The 24,750-nt window shown below is 34.5% G+C and overlaps 1 protein-coding gene across 1 annotated transcript in view; it reads left to right on the top strand.

The window, feature by feature from the left end:
- Window positions 1-413: 413 nt before the first annotated feature.
- LOC131066594 (proteasome subunit alpha type-7) overlaps window positions 414-24,750 on the top strand; it is a 43,128-nt gene continuing 18,791 nt past the window's right edge. The window contains exon 1 of the mRNA XM_058001401.2: window positions 414-792. Within this exon, the coding sequence (XP_057857384.1) occupies window positions 620-792 (173 nt within the window). The 5' untranslated portion in view covers window positions 414-619. The remainder of the gene's footprint in view (window positions 793-24,750) is intronic.

Below are 24,750 nucleotides of genomic sequence, written 5' to 3'. Positions count from 1 at the left end.
CATTTCCATTTCCATTTCATAATTACAACTTCTACAATTTCTTTTTGAACCTATCAAATGCCCCTTGTACCTTTTAAACCTTTGAGTACAAGTTGCCACTTTAGCAATCGCTAGTTTATTTTTCAAATGCTATAGGTTGCGGTTTGAAAACCACATTCATTATTAAAGCCATTTTAGCAATTGTTAGTTTATTTAAATGTTATAAATTGTGATTTGAAAGCCACATTCTTATTAAAACCATTTTAACAATTATTAGTTTATTTAAATATTATAGATTGTGGTTTGAATAAATGAATAGATGAATGAATTTTAATAACATCCACCAGCCCAAGGAACCTAAAAGACCAAGAGCTCCAAAAATAACACTAATTCAGATTTGAAAACCATATTTGTTATTAAAATTGCCTTATGATCTTTTTAAGTTGATAAATTACCAAAATAACGAAAGCAAAAGAAAGCAAAAGAGAAAGCAAAAGAAAGCTAAAAGGGTTTTCAACGTGCTTGCTTGTTCTCCACTCTACATCTCTACATAGTCTGAAGGACCTGCCTTTTGCTGCGGAATAGGGTTGGCTTCCGGATCATATAGAGAATTTGTGTAGGGTTTTGTTAGATCAGAAGAATGGCGAGATACGATAGGGCAATCACGGTTTTTTCACCTGACGGCCATCTGTTTCAGGTGGAATACGCGCTGGAGGCCGTCCGCAAGGGTAATGCGTGTGTCGGGGTTCGCGGGACTGACAATATTGTTCTTTGTGTTGAGAGAAAATCTACGGCCAAGCTTGAAGATTCTAGGTTAGTTGTTCTATTTTTAAAGTTTTAGATTCTATCGGGGCAACCTTCCGATGAGTGTTTTGGGGAAAATGATTCAATTTAACGGTCTCACGCAAAACTTTTGTGACAGTTATTCATTCAGTATATCCCTTGTAGCTGCCAAGATGGTCCATGGTAAAAAAATGAAAAACCAAATGATATGTAGATGTACGGTCTATTTAAATTTTATATTATTCGGCTATGAGCTTTTAGGAATCTTGATGGTATCCCCAAATTCATCCATGCCATGGAATGCCGTGTTCTGAATTTATCGATTATAATTTACAGGGAAAAATTGTTAATTCGTTCGAATGGCATTCAAAATTAACCCCACCATAGAAGGGTTTCACTATGGTCGAGACAATTGGGGATTTGTACTCGGCCTTGTTTGCAAGGCTATGCTGCACGCAACAAACTGGTTGTAGTGTGCTGCCTAATTTTAACTCTTTTTCACACAATAGACATGATTTTTCCACAGTCCATATTAATGAGCATAGCTTGTTTTTACAAATAACTGTAATTTTAACAACTTTGTAAGCCAGACACTTTATTACTTGACTTAGGCTATTTTGTAGCGAAAATATTTTTATGTGCATGCTTGTTGTACTGAAACACCTTATTCAAGATGAGATTCGAACCACTGTTGTCTAATTTGCATTTCCGTGCAGAATAATATTGAATCTCTTTTAGGGTTTCAGTTTGTATTGTTTATTTACACTTTCGCTGAGGTTTTCTTCTGGTAGAAGCTTTCTCAGGCAAAGCTTGATAACCAGTTGGCATTGTGCTAATAAACCGTTCTAATGACTTTTCTTGTGTGTTTATATTTTCAAGTCCCAATAATATTATAACAGTGATCAAGTAAATAAACTCCAAAAAGGGGTCTAGCAGATAAAGCTTAGATGTTTGTGATAGAAATGTTGTGAGACAATGCTTCCACATTTTCAAGGAAATTAAGTAAATAAGACATTTGAAGCTATATGGAATGCATTCAATATTTATGGTTGGAAGAATGATAACTATTTGAAGTGTAAAAGAATTGCTTCTTGTTTTGCCCCAAAGAATCTCTCTCAACTAGTTGTGAATATTTGGTTGGTAGGCAGAAACCTTATAGTTGTTTTAAACTGAATAAATTCTCTTAGGTGTTGTGAAAGTCTTTAACTGCCTGAAATACTACATATCCATCTTCACATAGGATTGTTTTTGGGAACTATTATGTAGGACTGGTGTTTTGAGTCATGTCAATTGTGAATGTAAAAACTAAGAGCGTTAATGATTTTGTATGTAGAGTGCCCTAAATTTCCGTAAGATTGTTAGGAGACACATGATATATACTAACTACAGTAATTGGCAATTAAAAACCAAATAATTCAAACTTTTAAAGTAACATATTATTCAGCTCAGAAGTGGAAGTAAGTGTATGGTTCATTTTACCTTATCTTCACCTCTTTTTAAAGACTATCTTTTATTGGTAAGGTTATTTTTTAGGAAATAATTATCCTGCTGTTTGAATAGCAAATACATTTTCATGAAGACGATATTTTAACCATACGACTGAGAATCTTTTGAACAAGCTTATCCATAAAGAATGATTACTAATTCAGATTCAGAAAAGGATCTCTATAAATCAGGGTCGATTTATTGGATCTCCTAGAACAATATCGTTTACTCAAGTGAATGGGCTTGCCGCTTAACTTCTATAATCACAGCTTCATTGACTGAAGTCGTAGATCCTGATGTGGTTGTATAGAAAAATAAAAATAAAAAATGATTGGCAGCCCAGCAATATTTTGGTTTAAATGTTTACCAGAAGTTTGCAATTTAAGCTAAAATCAATTTGGGAGTGGCAATTGAGCTTTGTTTTTTTGAGAGTAGCATCTTCAATTTTCTCATGTTATATGGTGTAACTATGTCTTATATATTCCCAGTCCCATCCCAAAATGTCATATTATTTATTTTAATATCTGTTCATGCCTAGAAATATCCCATGTTTCTGAAAAAATGATTATCTTTTAGGGTATTCTATTCTGAAACTAGATCTTCACACCCTGGAGTTCGTAAGACATTAATTCCATGTCTTCTGTATTATGTTCAGTCTTTCAGTATTTTTAGGCAATATTTTAACTGAGCTTCAGAATCTGTACTCTAAAGAAATGTTACTTACACAATGAGTCTACCATAATTGTTAAATTGGGTCAAAAATGGCTTAAAAGTTAAAACCCTATAACACCAGGTATAGGGAATAGGTTATCATAGACTTAAGAAACATAAATACTCAAACAGGGGAATTTCAGGTCAAGAAACAGTAGAAACATTGAGACAAGCTTAATGAAGGTTTAGCAGGAAATGGTTTCGAAAGCATTAGAAAATTCTGTAAACTTTTGAAAATAGTGTTGGAAGGTTTTGGGAACTTCTGTATCCTTTATGAAAGTTGGATTCTAGTGCCAGAAACTTCTGGAAAGAGTTTTGAGAATGGTTAGGAACTATTGGAAAGCTGGCAACTGTCTTAAGCATGTTTGGATATCACATAAACCTTTCTACAAGATTAATGGCCCCTCTTGAATTTTTTAGAGAAGTTAAATGCTTCAAATATCAAAACAGGTTTCCAGCTTATTGAAAATGTTTAATGTGACGGAGAGTTTTAAGCCATCTGTTTTGGGGTACTACCAAGTTCAACACTTAATGCACGCATTTATGTTTTGATCTCTTCTGAAAGTGTATGTTATTTCTAATGGTATACACTCTTTGCAGGTCTGATCTATTTGGATGGGTTGTTTAGCTCAAGGTTTTTCTGTCATCCTTTTGACATGTACATGGCTTTTTTTTTGGTAAAAAAGAGCTCAGTCTAGGATGACATCAAATTCCAAATGTTTTTTTGTTGGCATATATTGCTGTGATTTCCATTATAAATTAATGCAAAACTAACACCTTCATAGCCCATTTAAAATGTTATCAACTTGATGCAAATATTATGCACATCAATCTCTGGAATACTGATCATTCGCAATCCAAATTCAGCTCAATAAGAAAGATGTAGGAGTTATGTGAATATAAATTCTAAACTACAGTATATTAGTATTGCTGGCTGTTAACATTTCTACTTGATGGGGATACATTATTTCTATGCTGCCCATTTTTTTTTGTCAGGCTGATGAATTGGAAAACATTCCTGACTGCAGTTTTACAATTGTTTATTTTGTAAAATTGCAGTTGTACTTGCACCCTAGCCAGTATGCTGTATGGATGGACTTACATATTTCATATTAATATAGGCTAGGCCCAATAGGGCTGGAAATTAGGTCATTTTCATGGCAGTTGCTCTGCCTTCCAATGTCTTATCATCATATCAATTACTCTGCTCTACCAATATAACATGGACAGTCCTTTTGGTTAAACTTTTTTAAGCAAGGTAAAAAAGGAACTATTTAGGTGGTTGGCATGCAGGCTTCTGTAGACATCATCCAACTGAGACTCTTCTCACTCTCTCTCATATGTATATATATAGCCATTACCATGCCATCCCCGAGAAGCGTCGCCTGCTGTCGCCCCATCCTTGCCCCTGAAACGCAGTGGAACATAGCAAATTCTTCATGATTTTTGCTTCTTTGGCTCTGCCGTTAGCTTTTGCAACTGCCTTTATTCTGCTGTTAGCTTTTGCAACTACCTTTATTCTTCTGTTACTTGCTGTAATGGGCAAATGAAAGCGAAATATCAAATATTTTGCACACAATCTGATTGGGCCGGCCCTTATACTGTCTTAATAAAGCTAGGTTATTGCTGATACATTTGCTGAGTTTTTCTCAAGTCTGAGGTTTTAAATAGTTTTGGTTCAGGCAAGTTACTTACCAGTCCAAGTTTTGAATTTTTTTTGGTTCAGCCAAGTTGCTGCTGAGTTTTGAGTTTTTGAACTATGACCTAGATAACTGTTGTATTGCATTTACTTTATTTCTTCAGCCCCCTTAGATAGGGATTTTCTCTAAGTTCATGGGATGTCATTGTTTCCACCTTGCATGTGGAAATTTTTCTCAAATTTGCCAAAAAAATGAGAACCTTGTTTTAGCTGCAAAGATGAGCCATGGGAAAATAGAGTTTCATGACGTTTGAAGTGCATGTAAGCCATGAATAATGTGACAAGGAACTCCCTGGATGGATATAATCTAAATGTTGAATGAGAAGAATTAGAACACTTGGGAATGGATTACACTGAAATGTTTTGTCTAAGACAAAATGATCCTAAAAATTCTGATGATTTCCATGGACAAAGTTCTTCTTATTGAGGATATATTCTTATATATGAGATATTGTTGAATTTGGGGTGTGGAAAATGATCATAGGTCACCAAAAATAAAGCCAGTAGGTGTCTTTCCTGCTCAAGAACAGAACATATAGGAAACCATGCAGCATGAGGAGATTATGCCAACATTGACGTTGTGTAGAGGCCATGTTGGTGTTGTGATGAAGCTCACTCAAGATTGGGGCCCATTTTCATTTGGAGAAAGAGATGAGCAATATGAAGTTCATTATTAGTTTGTTGAATTGCAAATATGCTTAAGGAGGAAAATTGGATTGTTGTTGGATTGAGAGGAATGGATACAACTTGGTGTTGATGGTTTGATTCTATGGATTTAACCTCTGAATGATGTAGAAAGGTGGTGAGGTGGGAGTAAAAGATGTTAAACTTAAAAGGTTATAGATTTTCACAGTTAGACATAATAGCATGTACTTGGATGCCACCCTCTTCAGGGAAATCACAAAATCAATTTACATGCTTGCAATTTGAACTTTTGTTAAAGAATGGTAGTATCAAAACCAGTATCTTCATTGTGGGTTGCACAACCAATCTTTTTAATGGTACATGGTTCATCATGGTTAGGATCATGAGGATCTTGTAGAGATGGCAGCAAAGGACAATCAAATCCATTTCCTTGACAATTGTAGGAAGTGAAGGTGTCAGGCTTGGTTGTGTAAATGAAGCCAAATTGCTAGGTGGAACTATTATTTTTATATTGTATGGTTTTTTGGTGAGTTTGACGAATAACTAGAACCTGTCTGTAATCTGCTGTGTAAGTTGGAGATGAAATGTCTCTCGTTGTTGCCACTTGTGTAGCTCTTGGGTGAGCAATTGCATAAAAGCAGGGTTTTGAACAACACTTGAAGGATTACTTGAGTTATCCATCAAATACAAATGAAAAGATACAAAAACCCAATAATAAAATACATATAAAAACTAAAAATCTATTGTACTTACAAGAACAAAGTGAATAAGAAGCTTAGTTGACAAGGATTGTGAACTGGATCTAAACTGAAATTTGTTCGGTTGGGCTGTTGTGCACCTTGAAGCAGCAATTTACAATCATTGAAATTAGGAATATGAAAATCTAAATCTGCAAGTAAGAATGTTGTATCAGTGTTTGGAAATCTGGTAAAATAGCCTCAATTTGTATCCTGGCTATGGTCAGATGACATGGATTGCTGAGCAGAAATCTGAAATTTTGAAAAGAAAAATTAAAAAACACAAATGGCTTGATAGTCTGATTGAAATCTGAAATTTGAATACATGTAGAAAATCTCAGCTATGGGAAGGCCTAATTGTAAGGCTGTGTTATGGATAGGGAAAAGGAGTATGCCAAAAGCTGAATGTTTTGAAATGTGAAAACATTCAGAATGCTCGATATACTGAAGGAAAAATATCAAAGGCAGAAAAATCCAAAATTTAGAAGTGTGCAGAATTTCATACATGGGAATGCCTAATTGTTAGGCTTTGGTACCAATGGATATGACTATATTGTGTAATGTGTTTTTCTGTATATATAGGCAAAAAAATATTACAATGGCATTTGGTGTTCCTAGACATTTACCTATTCTTTTTTGTTTATTTCTATATACCCTTTAAATTAATTTTAATTTGCACAAAATGAACAACATTAAATATATAAGCAAAAAAATATTACAATGTCATTTGTGTTCCTAGATGTTTACGTACTTTATTGTTTATTTTTATTTATCCTTCAAAAATAACCATGATATGCACACAATGTACAACATCAAATATAGAAATGAGGGTGCAACTAATAATTGATAATATAATCTTAATTGTCAAATAATTAATACTTGATTTTAACTTTTTGTTAATGCAACTACATGTGGAAATCTATAGATCAATAACTACCATACTGCTGTTAATTGAGAGCATCGATATCATTAGTTGGTTTGTTGGAAGTTAGAACCACAAACAGCCCGATTGCTACTCCTACTAGCTACCATGTGCAAGTCTTGTGTATCAGCTGTTGATTTTATTGTAGCCGTGGTCAGAATCCACATGCCTACATAAATAACACAAAGCTTGTGATTATATTGATAATAATTATACTGAGTGATATAATTATTATATTATTAGTTGTGAGATAATATAATTATATTATTTTATTATATAATTATATTATTAATTGTGATAATATAATTATAGTTATAAGTATTAATAATATAATAATATATTAATATTATATTAATATATAATCATTAATATTTAATTATTTAAATAAAGTATGGTGTCCCTTGGTGAAAGGGCACCTCTTGCATATATAACATGAGATGTGTGATCTCATTGAAGGAAGGAGATAGTAATAATAATAATAAAAAAAATATAGGCAATACTTGGGACTTCAACATGGTATCAGAGCCAGGCAAATTAGATAAGGTGCTGAATGCCTTTGAATAAAGAGAAGCAAATACATTTGATAAGCAGTGATTAGAAGATGACAATAAGCGATATACTAATCTAAAGATTGTTGATAACGGCGGAACTGTGATTTGCATAAATAAGCAGTGATTAGAAGATGACAATAAGCGATATACTAATCTAAAGATTGTTGATAACAACGGAACTGTGATTTGCATAATGTGCAAGGATGGAATTTGTGAAAAATAAATTGAATGAATGATTCAATAATTGGATGATTACATTGAATGATATACACATGTATATATAGAGGTTACAAGACGATGTTCTATAATTAGAACATAGCGTTGAAGTAAAAGATTAAAGAGCTAAACGCTAAATTAAGCGTGAAAGCCAAATTAAGCTTAAAAGCTAAATAAAGCTTAAAAGCTAATTAACTAAAAAGAAAAAGCTAAATGCTAAATAAAGCTTAAAAGCTAATTAACTAAAAAGCTAAATGAGTCAACAACTAAAAATAGAAGATGACCATTATAGAAGATATTAATATTATTTTAACACCCTCCCTAATGGTCATCGTACTCAATACTCTGCAGAAAACACTGCAGGTGTTATCATCACTAATGCAAAGAACACTCTGCTGCTACGGAGACCCTCCCAGGATGTGCAGAATGTAAATGACCAAGAGTACCAAAAGCTATCTAAGCGAATGTAGCCTTCACACGCGAATTAGAGATCTGACACACGAATTACTGAAGCTTGAAACAATGATTTTGAGGAAAAAATCAGCAAACCCTTTTGGAGAGAGTACCAACTCCAAAACTGACTGCAAGATACCACGGTTGCAGATGTTTGCCTTGGCAGGTGTTACCCAAACTGACTGCAACAAAGCTTGATTTTTGAGGAGAAAAATCGATCAAAACCAGAGAACTTCCGGAATCACAAATCCCATGCGAACTTCGCGTATTATAGATAATTTTTGAGGAAAAAATGGCAAAAACCAGCAAACAATTTTTGAAGAAAAAATCGTGAAAACCTAGAAATCCTATGCAAGCTTTGCGGATGACAGATAATAATTTTTAAGGAAAAAATTCTAAACCCTGAAATAGGAACCCTCGAAAAGAGAATTTACGATTTTGAGGAGAAAATCGAAAAACCAAGAAATCTGAGGTTACAAATCATCGTTTTTGTGGAAAAAAAGGGGTAAAATCCAAATAACTAAAATCTTACGTGAATATCGCAGATTACTAATGAGATAATTTTTAAGGGAAAATTATAAACCCTGCGAGCAATTTTTGAGGAAAAAAAATGTGAAAACCCTGCCATGATTTTTTGTGGAAGAAATTAGAAAACCGACAAACAATTTTTCAAGAAAAAAACGTGAAAGCCTTGGGACTTGTAAGACGAGGTCTGGCCTAAATCATTCTGATCAAGGCAACGATATTCAGATATCGTGAACATGCACTGTTTCCAGGTGTTGTGGTTGAGGCCACTGAACTTTTGATTGTGTTCCAACATGATGTTGCTCAAAGATGCCATCACGAAAATGAAGGTTGAACGAGATCAACCTGGTGAAAGCATGATACAGAAGAATCTGATTAAAAAATCAGAATAGAAGCAGCTGCACAAAATATCTGAAACCTTGGAGGAGAATTCTGGCACAAATTCTAAGGCGCGAATTTTGAGGTTTGGAAGAAACCCATAAATTCAAATTTTCTGCAAATTTAAAACGGCATAAATGGTGCCCAAAATGAGGCACCCAAAATAAAGCTCTCGAAAAACGATGCACCCAGAAAAATTTGATGATGATCTAGTTGAGGTCTTGAAAAACCCACCAAGAATCTGCAACCAGAATAAAATTTCGACTTGAATTGAAGGGTCAAAATCCTAGTCGAAAATTGCAGAAACCCTAGGAAAATTTTCAATCTGCAAAAAAAAACCTCTAGGTTGCAGGCTCGAAAATCTCCAGAACCTTAAAAAAACATGAATTGTTGCCCAGCATAAATAAATTTGCACACGAACCAGAAACTCTCGAAACCCTCAAAAAGCCTTTAAAAAGCAAAATTGTTTTTTTATAAAAAGACAATAAAAATTTTTGGAAAATATTCCAGAAAGAAGGCCATGATTTTTTATTAAAAAATTCACCAAACTTTAAAGAATCCCATCGACCCGCTCTGATACCATGAAAAATAATTTGAATGAATGATTCAATAATCGGATGATTACATTGAACAATATACACATGTATATATAGAGGTTACAAGACGATGTTCTATAATTAGAACATAACGTTGAAGTAAAAGATTAAAGAGCTAAATGCTAAATTAAGCGTGAAAGCCAAATTAAGCTCAAAAGCTAAATAAAGCTTAAAAGCTAATTAACTAAAAAGAAAAAGCTAAATGCTAAATAAAGCTAAATGAGTTGAAAAATAGAAGATGACCATTATAGAAGATATTAATATTATTTTAACAATTTGGAGGTAGAGAAGCTCATTACCTCTAATATGTTTTTGTCTAATCGAAGAAGCTCATTGACTTTAGGAGCATAATATGTATAAATGAAAAGATGACAGTTCGACTTTAAGATCATGTATAGCAGTGGCATCGATCTAGACATACGACTCGAAAGATGCCAATGCACATCTTGCAAGGAGAATAAGGTGTGATACAGTTGAAAGAAATTTAGGATCAGTCCTTGAGCAATATTCCAGAGTTGTGAAGCCAGCATATGATTAATTTAAATTGCCATCAAAGAGTTAGCAGATATTATCATTCCTCGTGGAGAAGATAACCATGTTGCTATATTGAGGTTGACTTGTTGTAAGACATTAAGTGGTGTGTCAATAATCCATAGCGGTGAATACATGGAAGAACCATATGACATCACAGGTGACGTCAATCAGGTGTCTCATAATCTTAATACATGTGTCTATCTCTTGAAGAATGATTAGCGATATTGATCTTGTTAAGAACAGCGATAGTATGCATTTTAAGAATCATCACTTTGATGGGCAAACAATGGTGTTGTTTTAGTCACTAATATGCAGTGATTGGTTGTGAGTTTATGTTAGTTAGCGATGGAAAATGAAAGACAAAGCATCTAATAAAGTCGATCTCCAATTGTTTTACTATTGCCGACTCCCACACAAGCTAGAGATCATCATAAGCAACAAGTAATCAAAAAGGTAATCATTAGAAAATTGTCGACTTCATTGAGAATGGAACAGCAACTCTCTTAAGTAAATGAATTAAGGAAAGGTGACATCATAACAACAAAGAATAACGTTTTATATGGAAGCAACTATAAATGTTAAGGCAACAACTTTACTTGAGCAACGAATCATACAATACCTTGTCGATATGGTTTCTCTAGTGATCAGGAAATTGTAGCAGCTAGAGGAATCTATGATTCATGAGATAGAGTTCCATGTGATATCCCTAGATGGATGGATACTTTGTGGGCTTGGGATTCACCAAGGGTGATGCAAACCTTTGAGACAAGCTTGGAGATATGGAAAAATGAAGCTCTAATTGAGAGGGAGGCTCAACATTAGTGATCTTCTGTGATTTGATAATACATTTCTCTTTGAGAGACTTGAGGTGAAAGTCCTTATTCCACCCTCTAATATGGTTCATGGTGGATGTCATGTGTGTGACTCCATGACTTCATTGGTTCAGTGCTTGTTGAGCCCCTGTGAACATTATTGAGAGGTGACGATCTCACAATGATGAACACTTGTACTTTTGATCATTATTGTAAGGTGACGATCTTGCAATATTGATTGACCATACCATCATGATGAATATCATGAGACGTGATATATGTGGATAAGCCATGATGGTTGATATTACATAAAGAGATATTCATGGTGGATATTATGTGATGTAATATCCGTGGACATGCCATGAAGTAATATCCTTAAATGCCATAATGGTGGATATCATGAGACGTTATATCTGTGGACAAGCCATAATGGTGGATACTACATTATGTGGTTATGGTGGATATCATGTGACGTGATATCTGTGGATATGCCATAACCTCTGATATCACGGTGAGGTGATATCTTTCTCTCACACTATAAATGGAGCTATTGTGTTTACTATAAGGTGTTATTACTTATTGATGATGTCAAGTAGGATTCCTCCCTAGCTAAGAGGGAGTATTGATTTTATTGTAGTTGTGGTCGGAATCCACAAGCCTACATAAATAACACAAAGCTTGTGATTATATTGATAATAATTAAACTGATGATATATAATTATTATATTATTAGTTGTGAGATAATATAATTATATTATTAATTGTGATAATATAATTATAGTTATAAGTATTAATAATATAATAATATTATATTAATATATAATCGTTAATATTTAATTATTTAAATAAAGTATGGTGTCCCTTGGTGAAAGGGCACCTCTTGCATATATAACATGAGATGTGTGATCTCATTGAAGGAAGAAGATAGTAATAATAATAATAAAAAAAATATAGGCAATACTTGGGACTTCAACATCAGCCTCATGCTTCTCATCCCAGTTCCTCGGTTCTCAGTTCTTGTACTCAGCCTGCTTGTGTGAGAGGAGAGTCAAGTTGGAATGCACATACACCAACTCTTTTTGCAGCCAATTGGTTTGTACTTAGCCGAGTGGGTAAAGGCGTATGTACTTCAAGTTTGGCTTGATTGAAGAGGAACTCACAGCTTATTGAGATTCAAGACAAAGCCAATCCAATATTTAAAATTATAGTTGCCAAAGAAAATAAAGTTAACATATAAAAATTGCATATGTTTGATAGGACTTTGATGACAACAGGCTGTAGATAAACGGATCCTTGGTTGTGGAGGTTCTACCATGTATGAGCATCCTCCTTATGCTTATCTTGAATAGTGCTAAGGCTTTAACCTGATGAAGGTATAAAATTAGCAAACCCAACCATGATTATGTCCTCAACATGTGGATCAGCCAAGAGGCTAGTGAATGCTGCCTTGTACCCTTAGCTAAATTTCTACATCTCTATATGGTGGCAGTCTCATGGGCGGGGAAAGTATCTCTATTCCATAATAATCAAGGGTCAAAATAAATGCTAAGAGATGTAATAAGGTGGTCATCTTGCTCCAGTTTAATTTTTAGCACCTTCTTAATAAATCTTAAGGGGTCTTTCTCCTTGGCTTCTATCCTTTCTTTTTTGTTATGGAGTCAATGTACATATAATTCACCCAAACATTGCTGATTTGTGTTAGTGATCTTAACTACACTCATGATGCGCTTAGTGAGACTCAAGAGAAGTTCCACATGAGCGCACCAATCTTAGATCTAAGATTGATGTTTTGATGTTTTGGGTTCCCCATGTATTAATTTGTCTCCATGCACTCCAAAGGTTGTTGATTACTATGGTTCTCAGCGACTCCAAATTCTTCCCAAGTTGTCTCAAGCTGATTGTGTTTGAAGTGAATCAAGTCTTAACAATTTAAAATGGTGTTAAAAAATTAAACAAATGAAAAAATAGATCATGTAAGAAGCAAAATAAGCATTATAAAATTTAGATTGAATATTTTAAACTAGAGTAAATAAAAAAATAAAATATTGAAATTTACTAAACTTACCTTGAACAGCTTCAACTTGGAGGACCTAAAGATGGCTCGTGACATGATTAATCACAAATATTTGAATTTTGCCCACTTTGGTTTATATTTGATTTATCCACATGACTTGTGGGCCTAGCTTTTGCATCGTTATTTTGAGGGAGTGGATGACAAATGGAGTTCAAAACTTGTGCAAATATGGTGATATCTTAGCTCAACTAATAGCTCTACAACTTTGCAATTTTTAAGTTCTACCTCTTGGTGGAACCCATGAGGATGTTGACTAAATTTTTTTATCATTCACTTGCTTGTCACAACTTAAAAATATTGCACCTTTCAAGGGCCCACGTCTATGAGAAATGATGAGACTCCCCTTTTGGCCCATGAACCAATTAAGTGTGTACAAAATTTCTTTCCTGGACTATTGGGAGGTGTGTATTTGCTAGAACTTGTATATCATGTGGATGCCTCATTAATTTGCCATACTAGTTTTTGCCAACATGGTGATCTAACAAGGTTGAAAAGAAGCCCATTGGTGTCGATGACATGGTTACAAGACTTGTACTTGATGTAGACTGAACAAGTTGATTTTTGACTTTGACTCGGAGTTGGTGCCTAGACTCAATGTAGAATTTGACAGATTGAAAAAACTATGAAATATAGAGATTTTTAAGGATTTAAAACTTATGTGATGCACCCTTCGATAAATTAACTTTAAATACACAAAAAACTAATCAAACAGAAGGTTCTTTGGTTACACACACACAGGTATACAGCAATCACATGACTATAAAAGTGGATTTTAGGTGAAGGAAACAAATATTATGAAATCCATCGCAATAAAACAAATACCAAAACTAAAAGTATAATTCTATGGCTCAAATGAGCCTACATCACACGCACAAGTATACACCAATCACATGAGTATAAAAGTGGATTTTAGGTGAAGGAAACAAATATTATGCAATCCATGGTAATAAAACAAATACCAAAACTAAAAGTATAATTCTATGGCTCAAATGAGCCTACATCACACCCACAAGTATACATCAATCACATGAGTATAAAAGTGGATTTTAGGTGAAGGAAACAAATATTATGAAATCCATGGCAATAAAACAAATACCAAAACTAAAAGTATAATTTTATGGCTCAGATGAGCTTACATCATTTGTCTTAATATCAATAGTTGTATGACAGGTCATGTAGGCATTTGAGATAGGTCTTCAATGATCATGTAGCCATGATATCTGCTTGCATGCTAGTGACCAACATCCAAGGGGTTTGCTCATGCTCTATCCTCCTTTGCCATGACAACCACCTTTGCCCCTAGATTTACTTGATAAACCTATGTATGGTCTTCCTCATTAAATATTGGACCTCAACTTTCGAGATCCAATTTGATAGTGGATCAACCTCCTGTAAAGTGATGGGAGTCACAAAGGAAAATGTTGTAATGAACATAAACAGGATTATTTGACCTTTTTATCGACAACTTGTGCTTCTTGGTGTGAATGTGTTCATACACACTCCAATTGCATGTTTGGTTCAAGACACAGATTGCAATCCTAAGAAGATTTGGTACCTTAGCACCAAACCTTTCTCACCAGGCATCTAAAAGGAGGGAAAAATTCAATCTCATTGGCTGATTTTGAGTTTCAACATTAATGTAAAGAAACAGATATTTTTAAAGTTTTAATCATAAATTACGTCTGTAATAGACTTACTTGGCTACAATGTCATTCAAGTTGTCTTGCATATGTCTCGTGTAAAAAGATCCCCTTGTGCAAGTCTGTAAATCTCAATCTTAGATATTAGTATCACTCCAAGTTTAGAATCAAGTACCACTTAGAACCTCCTGATCGGCACTATAACTATGTTCTGCACTTTAACTGTGTAGAGCCCACTTAGAACCTGCTGATTGGCTTTGAAATTTAGATATATCTGGAATGTTGGATTTAGGAAATAGGCAGTTGTATGCAGGGGCTTGTGAACTTGAAGGTGACATTGTTGATCAATGATGTTCCATATGGGATGTTACTTATCTTCAACCCCAACATAAATAGATCTAATGGCTGTGTTAGCTATTCATTCCGTCATATATATAGCCGATTATGGGATTTTTCTCATTAGCAACTTGAAGGAGAACAATTAAAGGCTTCGTGAATTGCAATTATCATTGAACATAAATATAAATAAGTGTGAAAAAAAAAGAAATAGAATGTCATGCCCTGCCTGAGATTAGGCTTTTATGCCACACAATCACAACACCAAAAAGGAGGGCCGACTCAAAGTCAGACTAAATCTGATTAAGGTCTACCTTTTCTTTAGAGTCTCTTGCATTATGAAAAATGATTTGAATATATGTTGGCTGACTATGAAAGAAAAATACATTTTTGTAACTCCTATGCTGGCCGACTTCATCTATATGATATGTCAGTGCTGAAGTTGATTGATAAAAGAAAAATAAAATATTTTCTGTAAGTGCTGACCCTCCCTTGGTTTAAGCGCCACCTTGAGAGGAGAGTTAAAAATAAGTTTATATGATAAGGCTGACTTTTGGTGAAGGATCGCCTCCCTTGAAAGAGGTATATATAGAAGATAAGGAGAAGTTGAAAAGGTAAGCAGGTGATGATAATTAATTTAATTTAGAGCAGATCACCTAAAGCAGAAATGGCAGAAGGAATTCAGATCAGAATCATAGATATAATCTGCCATCTGCATGCATCGAATAGGAAGGAATCATTCAAAGAATAGATCCAATTATAAGTTATTATACCCAGCGGGAACAGGCAGTATACATATATTACACTCTGCTGAAATTACTAGGGAAATTAGCAGATATCTGATTACTAAATCGAAGTGATCAGTTTAAAGAGGCAAGTCTACAAACAATAATCAACAGACTGGTAAATCCAGCAAGTGATTGCTAATCTATTTACATTTATCTATTCCTTGGCCTACAAGCAATCATATGTGGAATTGGAGGAAACATGATAGGGAGAGGCAATAGACCGGTTCCCTCGAATTAAGTAGACCACCCCAAGGGATGGAATCATCAAAGAAGGATATTCTTGCCGCTTGTGGGTCAAGGGGCCAGTTGTCTTAGTTGGATGCTCCACGCTCTTGAGCTTAATTGGGCTGAACAGTCTTCCTCAATAGATCGGCTCCCTCGAATGAAGTAGATCACCTCAAGGGATGGAATAATCAAAGAAGGATGTTCCTGCCACTTGTGGGCCAAGGGGCGAGTTGTCTTAGTTGGATGTCGTGTGCTCTTGGGGTTTAATTGGGTCGAACAGTCTTCCTCAATAACTCGGGTTCCCTCGAATTGGGCTGAACAATCTCCAGGCACCCTTTGTGGCTTTCCTCTCCAAACCCTACTATTGTTGATTATGGGAAATGGAACTATTGATGCTTGGTTGCTAAAGTTAAAAAGGCTATTGGATGATTTATCCAAATAGATTAAGACGATTGTTGATACATATACGCTTATATTTGTTGTTGGACCCCTAAACCTAATATAAATAATTGGTCTTATGAGTTATATTTCAAATATTGTCTAACATGATTTCAGGACCTAAACCAGCATTTATCTTGACAAAGACATTTTATTGGTAAAGATATAATTCTAACTAAATCACATTTCTTATTTTAATTGGAATTGTGATTATAGGGCAAGATTTAGGAACATCCCAAAAGGGGACATTAAATAGAATGGAAATATAGAAAAATAACAATGGAAATTTCAAAATGAATGGGATGATACTTATCTTTAATCCCAACATAAATAAATTTAATGGCTGCATTAGCTCTATACATTCCCTCATATATATAGCCCATTGTAGGCTTCTTCTCATTTGCAACTTGAAGGAGAACAATTAAAGGCTCTGTGAATTGTAATTATTAATAAACATTAATATAAATGTGTGAACAAAAATAAACAAATAGAATGGCAATACAAACAAATTAATAATGAAAATATTAATTGTGAACTAACCTCAATGATCTCCTTTGTTTGAAACCAAAAACCACATCAACCCCCTACATTAGTCCTAGCATATGATGATGTAGACCTAGCAATATGTGCTTTAAAGCAACCTTTGATTGCAGCAAATGTTGTAATGTGATAAAGTTTGCTGCAGAGTGGGTTACTCTAGGATGATCCAACTTCTTGTTTGTATATTTCTTCATAAGGTTGAGGACTCAAGCATGGTTGTATATGTATTTGCAAATATTTTTGTCATGTTACACAACATGATTTGATCAATGGGAGTTTGCCAAGATCTTCTAATATAAAGTCAAAAAAATGAACAACATAAAGAATTTCAAAATAAGTATGGATTCTTATCCATGAGAAGTCTACTTGTAACAACATAATTTGCTGCATTTTTGCAACTGTTTGTACTTCATTTTCTTCACCCACCTTGGCCAAGACACTTGCAAAACCTCACAAAAGACTTAAAACATTTTTCGTGTTTCCTAAAGTATCAATGGATTTCAAGAAAATTGTGCCACTTAAGAAAGAAACAATGGAATTTGAAATGCTAATGCTAATCAGAACTGTAGAAATTAAAAATATTAATCACCAAATCAATGGATATAGGGAAGTATAATCGCTCGAGGAAGAAACAAATTTTTTTAGCAATGTTCTATTTTTTTCTATTTGTGCAACCATCGATTATGTTGGTGCAATTCTTATTCCATATCTTGTATTGTTAGTTAATTATGCCATTCATATCAACTCTCTTTCGGGTCAAAATGGGTCTGTTTTATCTTCTTATTGTTAGGGGTTTTGAACTCCGTGCCAAAAATAGTAATGGCATCTATCATATTTTGCAAACTAGAAGACCTCAAACAAATAAAATAAATAAAATAAGTATTATAAAATTTAGAGTCTATAATTCAAATTTTATGAGTGGAAGCCCCCCAAATTGGAAAATTCAAGAGAAATAAATCAAATAATTTATTTGAAAACAAAATCAATGATTTATTACTTTGCTATGTGAAATTGAATGATACGTTAAAACCAAAATTCTTTGATTGCAATTTTAGTTTTTGCTGCATCATGTTTGTCTTTATTCCAACCCATCCTGTTAAGTTGCTTGGGACTTGGACTAGTTCGTGGTATTATATATGAATCCAATATAGACACATGACCCAACACTAAAACTACCACTGCTCCTAAGTGTTGGTTGGGGACTTGGACTAGTGTGTGGTATAACATATGAATTTGGTTTAGATCCACAAAATCTAGGTCCAACACTAACACACTATCACTGCCACTCAAATATCTAGGAAATGGAGGAGTTGAAGAAGTCTCCAAGAATGGCTGACATCTCTTTTCATTGCCCCCTTTTGAGTTATTTTTGTTGCCCAAAGGCCTCTTATTGGCTTTGTATTTAGTGTATAATGTCAATAAGTGTTTTTGGTCACACCTTGACATCTTGACATTTTATTTGTGCAAGGTGATATTTCAACTGGTTAACGTTTCCCTCAAGTATTTTTGTGTAGACAAGTTATCTCCGTTTTCTCTGCCTCAAGGATGACATGCCACCAACAGGGATCCTTTCTAACTAGGGTTGACATTGGAACATTTAAAAATATAAAATATGCTCCTATAAAAATAAATAAATTAATATATATGATTTTTAATTAAATTAAGATAGAAAAATCAGAAGAAAACAAACACAGTAAGGGTTGACAGCCATAAATAAATAAAAAAAATAGCTTGGGTTTCTTCTTTGTTCTCTGAACCGTAAAAATGAAAAAAAAAACAATTGTAGAAGACAAATGAAATTTAAAAATAAAAGATTTCAAAAAAAATTCAAAATTATCTCATTAAAATTGTTTGAGTCCATTGTGGGTTGCTCCAAATCAACAATGGGCTCTCCTAAATGCTTTGTAGGATCTTCTAGATGCACCAAGGGTTGTCACAAATCTGCCCAAAATAACAGCCAATCAATATTTCTCTCATCTTGTGTTCAATTTTGGTTCCAATACTTTTTTTTTCTTCTTTTCCTTGTGCTTGTAAATGAAATGAGTGTGCTTTTAGAGTGTAGGAGTCAATTTTAAGTGCTTAGGTTTCATGTTTTCCATTCATTTTATCTTATATTATTATTTGTTTCTTTTTTCCCAATCATTGGTCAAGTCTGCAGGTCTAGACTTGCTAGGTACATTGAGTTTGTCTCCAAATTCCCTAGGTATCCGGGTCACAAGTTCATGGGAATTGTTGTGATCTGCTTGCCTTGAGACTTATCAAGTCCAGGTGAGTATGTGCGAGTTTTGTAACACTGGTAGGTACAATGCATGAAATGTTCATTGGCATTGTTCCTTGCCACATTTTGATATGCCCTTTGTAATGGGTTTGCAAATTTGGTTCTTTTTTGGGAATGCAAGGAGTTATCATCTACTTTGGAAGGCAATGTTTCAAGAAACCAATATGTGGTAGTAATTGTAAACAAGTGGCTGTCACTCGATTGTAGAAGCACCCATACATATTTTGTCAATCATTATAGTGCTAAATATAACTCCCGCTTCCAGAAAGCTGCTCATTCATTATCACATATTGTCAAAGTGGTAATAATAGGTCAATTTTGAAAGCCCTAGCCTACCCTCGGTCCATCCTCAATGTAACACTAGGTTACCATTATTTGAATAGTTCTATGGGAATGTGTCCCTCCTCTTATAATACAACATTTCCTAGATTGGAATGTCCCTAGGATGTGGGTACTGGGATTTGTGTCAAAGCTTTGAGTAGACAGAGAACATGGAGGCATCTAGAAATGGTTGTCTTTGTAATAGCTGTGACTGTTTGTTTACTGTTGGTCAGGTGCATGTTGTCTTCAGTCACTGTTGACTGCTGTAAGAAGTTCCTAGAAACAGAGAAGAAAAGAAATAAAAAGATTAAAGAATGATAATATTTATGTTTTCAATTGCAAAGCTCTCATCATTTAGACCAGTGAGATTCCACAGATTCACCATTAATTCTTTATTGAATGAAAATTTGGTTAGAAATAATAACAATTTGGTGTTGAAGAAAAAATAGCAATGAAATTATGGAAAACATCATTGCCATGAAGGATTGCGTGGTCTCAAAGGCCTTAATTTTGTCTTGGTGGCAGGGGCTCTGATCTCTAATGCGGGTGCTGCCCTTGGATGTCAGCTGGTGCTGCTCCCAGACCGCCACCTGTGCCTATATTTGTGCCACCAGCTGCTGTCCCCCCTCCGTTCCCAAGTTTAAGTCCATGGTGCCGCCTGTCCTTGAAATCCATTTCCAACCACCATCCCCAAAATTCTGTGGAACAATGATTGTTTTTTGAAAAAATTAGAAAAAGAAAACAATAATGGAACCCTAGCCTACAAGTACTTGTTATAAAGTTAACCAAAAATATAAAGAGAACTTGCAAAAAGTTTGAATAAAAACTTTACCATGATTGATGGTTCTTATTGTTATAAGCCCTTTGGTCATTCTGGCACATATCTAACACTAGTTGAGGGTAGAAATAGTGCCCTCACAATGCATGAACACAGGAAACTAGCAGCCCTAAGTATGCACGAACACAGGAAACTAGCAGCCCTAAGTAATGAGTAGAAATGGAGTTTTCAGTAAGGGAAAGATAGGAACGTGTTTATGTTTGTGTTTTGTGTGTTGCTTGTGATCTGAAAGTCACTTTTAGGGTAATTAAGGATTAATCGCGTTTCAAAAAATAAATATAAAATATGTGTTTTAAAATAAATCAAATTATTGTTTTTTCCCTCAAGTCCTTGTGTTTGCCCAAGGGGGATTGCTTGGGTATGTCTCAGATTGGATCTATATTGTGATTAGAACCTGGCCTAGACTGGCCCGCATATGGCAGGGGTTCTTAGGGAACCTAGGGAGAGGTTCAGGTATGTCTCAGACCAGATTTATATTGCAATCAGAATTTTCAAAGGATATTATTTAGGTTGTATATTTGCCTAGAAGGTCAGTTCTGTCTAGTTGTGCAAAGTGGTGATACCATGTACCAAATAGGTCTGTTAAATGGAACTATAGCTTAATATATGTAGTATGTACACATACCATATACTCATGTATATAGTACAAGAAAAGTTATGTAAAGAAATATTTGGGTATTATTAGTCATGTAGTTCAGTTTGGATAGGGGGATTTCAAAACCATGTTATCTTAACTTAGAACAATGCAAATTTTCAAAGCTCAAACTATAATATCTACATCTTGCTATCTAGGTGGTCAATGGGAACTTGATGTACTTTTGAGAAACTGTTTCATTAAATTTATATTACTTAGGCATGGCTTCAGATGTAGGGATCCATGGATCTTTTGGACCTTGGGTATGGTGTGGCTGGATAGACAAAATGAACCAAATCAATCATAATTTTTACAAACTAATTAAAAAAAACCTAAAAACAATACCTTTAATGAATAATTCAATTTCACATGTCTTATATTATTCTGTCAAAAAAACTTTAAAAAAGTGATTCATGGATTTTTATGGGACCTTCGGTATGGTATGACGGACAATCAAAATAGATCAAATCAACCGTAATTTGTAAAAAATAATAAAAATTAATCACAAAACATTACCACTAATCAATGATTTGATGGCTTATTTTATTTCTTCAAAAATTGTATTCGTGGATTTATGGGGACCTTGGGTATGGTACAGCTGGGGCAGACAAAATGAACCAAATCAGCTATAGTTTGTCTAAAATAAAAAAAGTGAACTACAAAAAAGACTAATATGCAATGATTCAACTTATCATATGGCTTATGTGATTTCTTCAAAAAAGGATAATAGTTAAAGTTTAGACACATATGCAAATTTAAAATAAATCAGCATTATGCCATTGAGAGTATGAAAGTTAACATTTTGTTCATTAGAATCAGACAGTCTTCCATTGGCTCAATCATGTGTATGAGGATGCTGGCATTAAATTGTACATCCTTGGCTGGCTCTTCACAATCAACGACCTTGGGGCACATTTCCTTTGCATTTATGAAGGCCATATTTTTGCTCGCTTTCCATCCATGGCAAAGTATGTACACCTCTGTTACATTCCAACAAACTTTAATAGACTGAATGCATCATCCACATATGCTTTTTCGTTTCCTAATCATTTGCTGCATGCCTCCCTTTTAATTAGGGCTTATGTGCTCTTGAGGTGCTGCATTGATTCTCTTCACCAGTTTTTGTTAGTATGGCAACCTAATGAGGTAAAATGGAAACCTATTGGCATAAATACATTTCCCAATAAGTTAATTAGCAATATCCATTTTTTCAAAATCACTCTCCACATCTTTCTTTCTTTAAAGGGGACTATCTTCTTTTGAGGAGGAAGATGCTGTGAGAAAAGGATGTGAAGGGGCTATGATTAGGGTAGGAGCTGAACCTCTGGGTCCTTCTCACTCAATTGGGATCCTTTTCTTGACAAAGGTTTGAGATTAAGGAGGTCTTACAAGTGCATTATATACATCTTCTTGCCCTTTTATATATGCCAGAATTTGTCCTTTTGGCCACTTCTCGTTGATCTTTGTAGGCAAAGCTTTGGTTTCCAGACAACAGGAATCACACAATTGTAGGTTTTTCGTCCAGTTGTATGAAGAGTCATATTTGACATCACACTGGTTATATTGCCAATTAAATTATTTTCTGCCTCCAAAGGGGAAAGAAGTGTCAATTTTCAAAGTGTGTCACCCCTTGGCCCTCAGACCTGAAGCTTGATGCCATTGTGGCAAACTTTAAAAACCTCTGGCTGCAAGTCTCAAAATACACAATGAGGAAGAAACACATATTCAAGAATGCTACAAATTTCTCACTGAATAAAGGATAAAATGTAAAAAAAATATAAAACTCATGCGAAGATTGAAAATAAAATGAAAAAAAACCTTAACAAGACATCTTCAATTGAAAGATTTTAACTAAATAAAAACTCTTTAATCTTTTTGGCAATAAAAACACCCTCGAAATGGCATAGGAATAGAATAAAAATGAAGTTTGATGACAAGCTTGGTGAGGTTTCAGCCCTGAGTATTCATGAAAGGTGAGCATAAATCATAGGTGAGTATATTGCGTTTTGTTTAGTCTTTTGTTTTCTTTTAAATATTTTAGGTTGTTTTACTTCAGATAGTGTTTACTTATTGATATTTTGTAAGACAAAATTGTTGTTGTTTGTAAATTTGTGCTGCTCTATGTACAGCATATAGGTGAAGAAATGCTCTGAGTATAATGACAAATGTAGGGTGTGCCTTGGCATGGTCCTGTGCTAGGGATAAACCAAGATTTACCTGGGTAGTACATGTCTGGGTACTGGTACCTGAGTTATATCAGTATGTATAGGAAGCCCAACATTCTAATAGTCAACAACTTAGTTCTAAATAGTAAATTCAATGCCTAGCAAGTTCTATATATGGATGCGATCGGCACGAGAGGAATGGAATGGCATAATTTCTAAAATATGGCTCAGGATCAGCAGGATTTGTGAGATGAAAAAGCACAGATTGATGAAGATGGATGGAAAGATTAGGGGTTCAAGAAGGGGCAGAAAAGGTGAAATTTAGAATGAAAAATCAGAGCAAGACAGAAGGCACGGAAAAAAATATGGCACAAGAGTATTAGGGGAAATGCCTTGACAAAAATATATCCAAATAATTATTGCTGCTACTAAAGTCTTACTTTCTAATTCATGCCTGCGTATGGTTGCCCAAGTGGACACTCTAATGCTACATTTTTGAAGATAAGGAAAAAAAAAAAAAACATCTCCAAAGAAATAGAACTTTATCTTTCTATCCCAGCAGACTTCAGTAATTGGGATTGATGGAAGAGCCGTAAGAAAAGCTGGGATGCAGGCTGTATTTGTAAAATTTGCAACAGGGCGAGAAAATGAAGTCTGTGTTGCGTCCATGCTAATTGCATGATGGATTGTAACAGATACCGCTGTTAGAATAATATATCTCTACATAGTTAATGGTCAAGTTAGTAGGTAGAGGTTGTTAGACATCTTAAATGTCTACAGTTGTAAGAATTTAGAAGTAGGTGATTTCTTTAATATCTACAATGCTTTGTAATTCCTATATATTGTACTCTTTTCTCAGTTAATAGACATTGCATTTTTTTACCCGTGAATCTCTGATTTTCACATGGTATCAGAGCCCAGGCGACTTAAAAATTTGGTCTTCTAAAATTTCGAAAGGAATTTTTAAAGCTTTTGAAGACCATTTTTTTTCTGTTTTTTATGCTCTAAAATTCGCGTTTTTTTCTAAGGAAAAATCGAGGTTTTTTGTTTTCTGATTTTTTCGAGTCTTTTTCATTAAAAATCGAAACCTTTCTTTGCAAATTTGTGGGGCTTTTTGCTGAGGAAAATCGAAGGTTTCTTTTTGCATCTTTTAGGGCGGATTTCGTTGTGTGATTGTGCACCTCAGAAACCCTTTTGGTTGCCACAGCTGCGATTTTTCATCTTCTCTATCGCGCAATTTCTTCTTGTTTTGGACTCTATTTCTGAGTGTTTTAGACCAAGTTCTTGCTTCTTTTCTGGACGTTCTCTTCGCCCTAGCTAAGGTGTCATTTTATCTCTGTTTTTGGCTGCAATTTGGGAATTTTTTGAAGTCGTTTTTCAGTATTTTTTTGAAAATGCGATCTCGAGCTAGGGTTTTGTGATTATCTCCTTCATTTCAGGTCAGAAT

The sequence above is a fragment of the Cryptomeria japonica genome, chromosome 10 (assembly GCF_030272615.1).
Source record: "Cryptomeria japonica chromosome 10, Sugi_1.0, whole genome shotgun sequence".
Lineage (NCBI taxonomy): Eukaryota > Viridiplantae > Streptophyta > Pinopsida > Cupressales > Cupressaceae > Cryptomeria > Cryptomeria japonica.
Note: the sequence above shows the minus strand (reverse complement) of the source record. Positions and strands in the feature narration are given on the sequence as shown.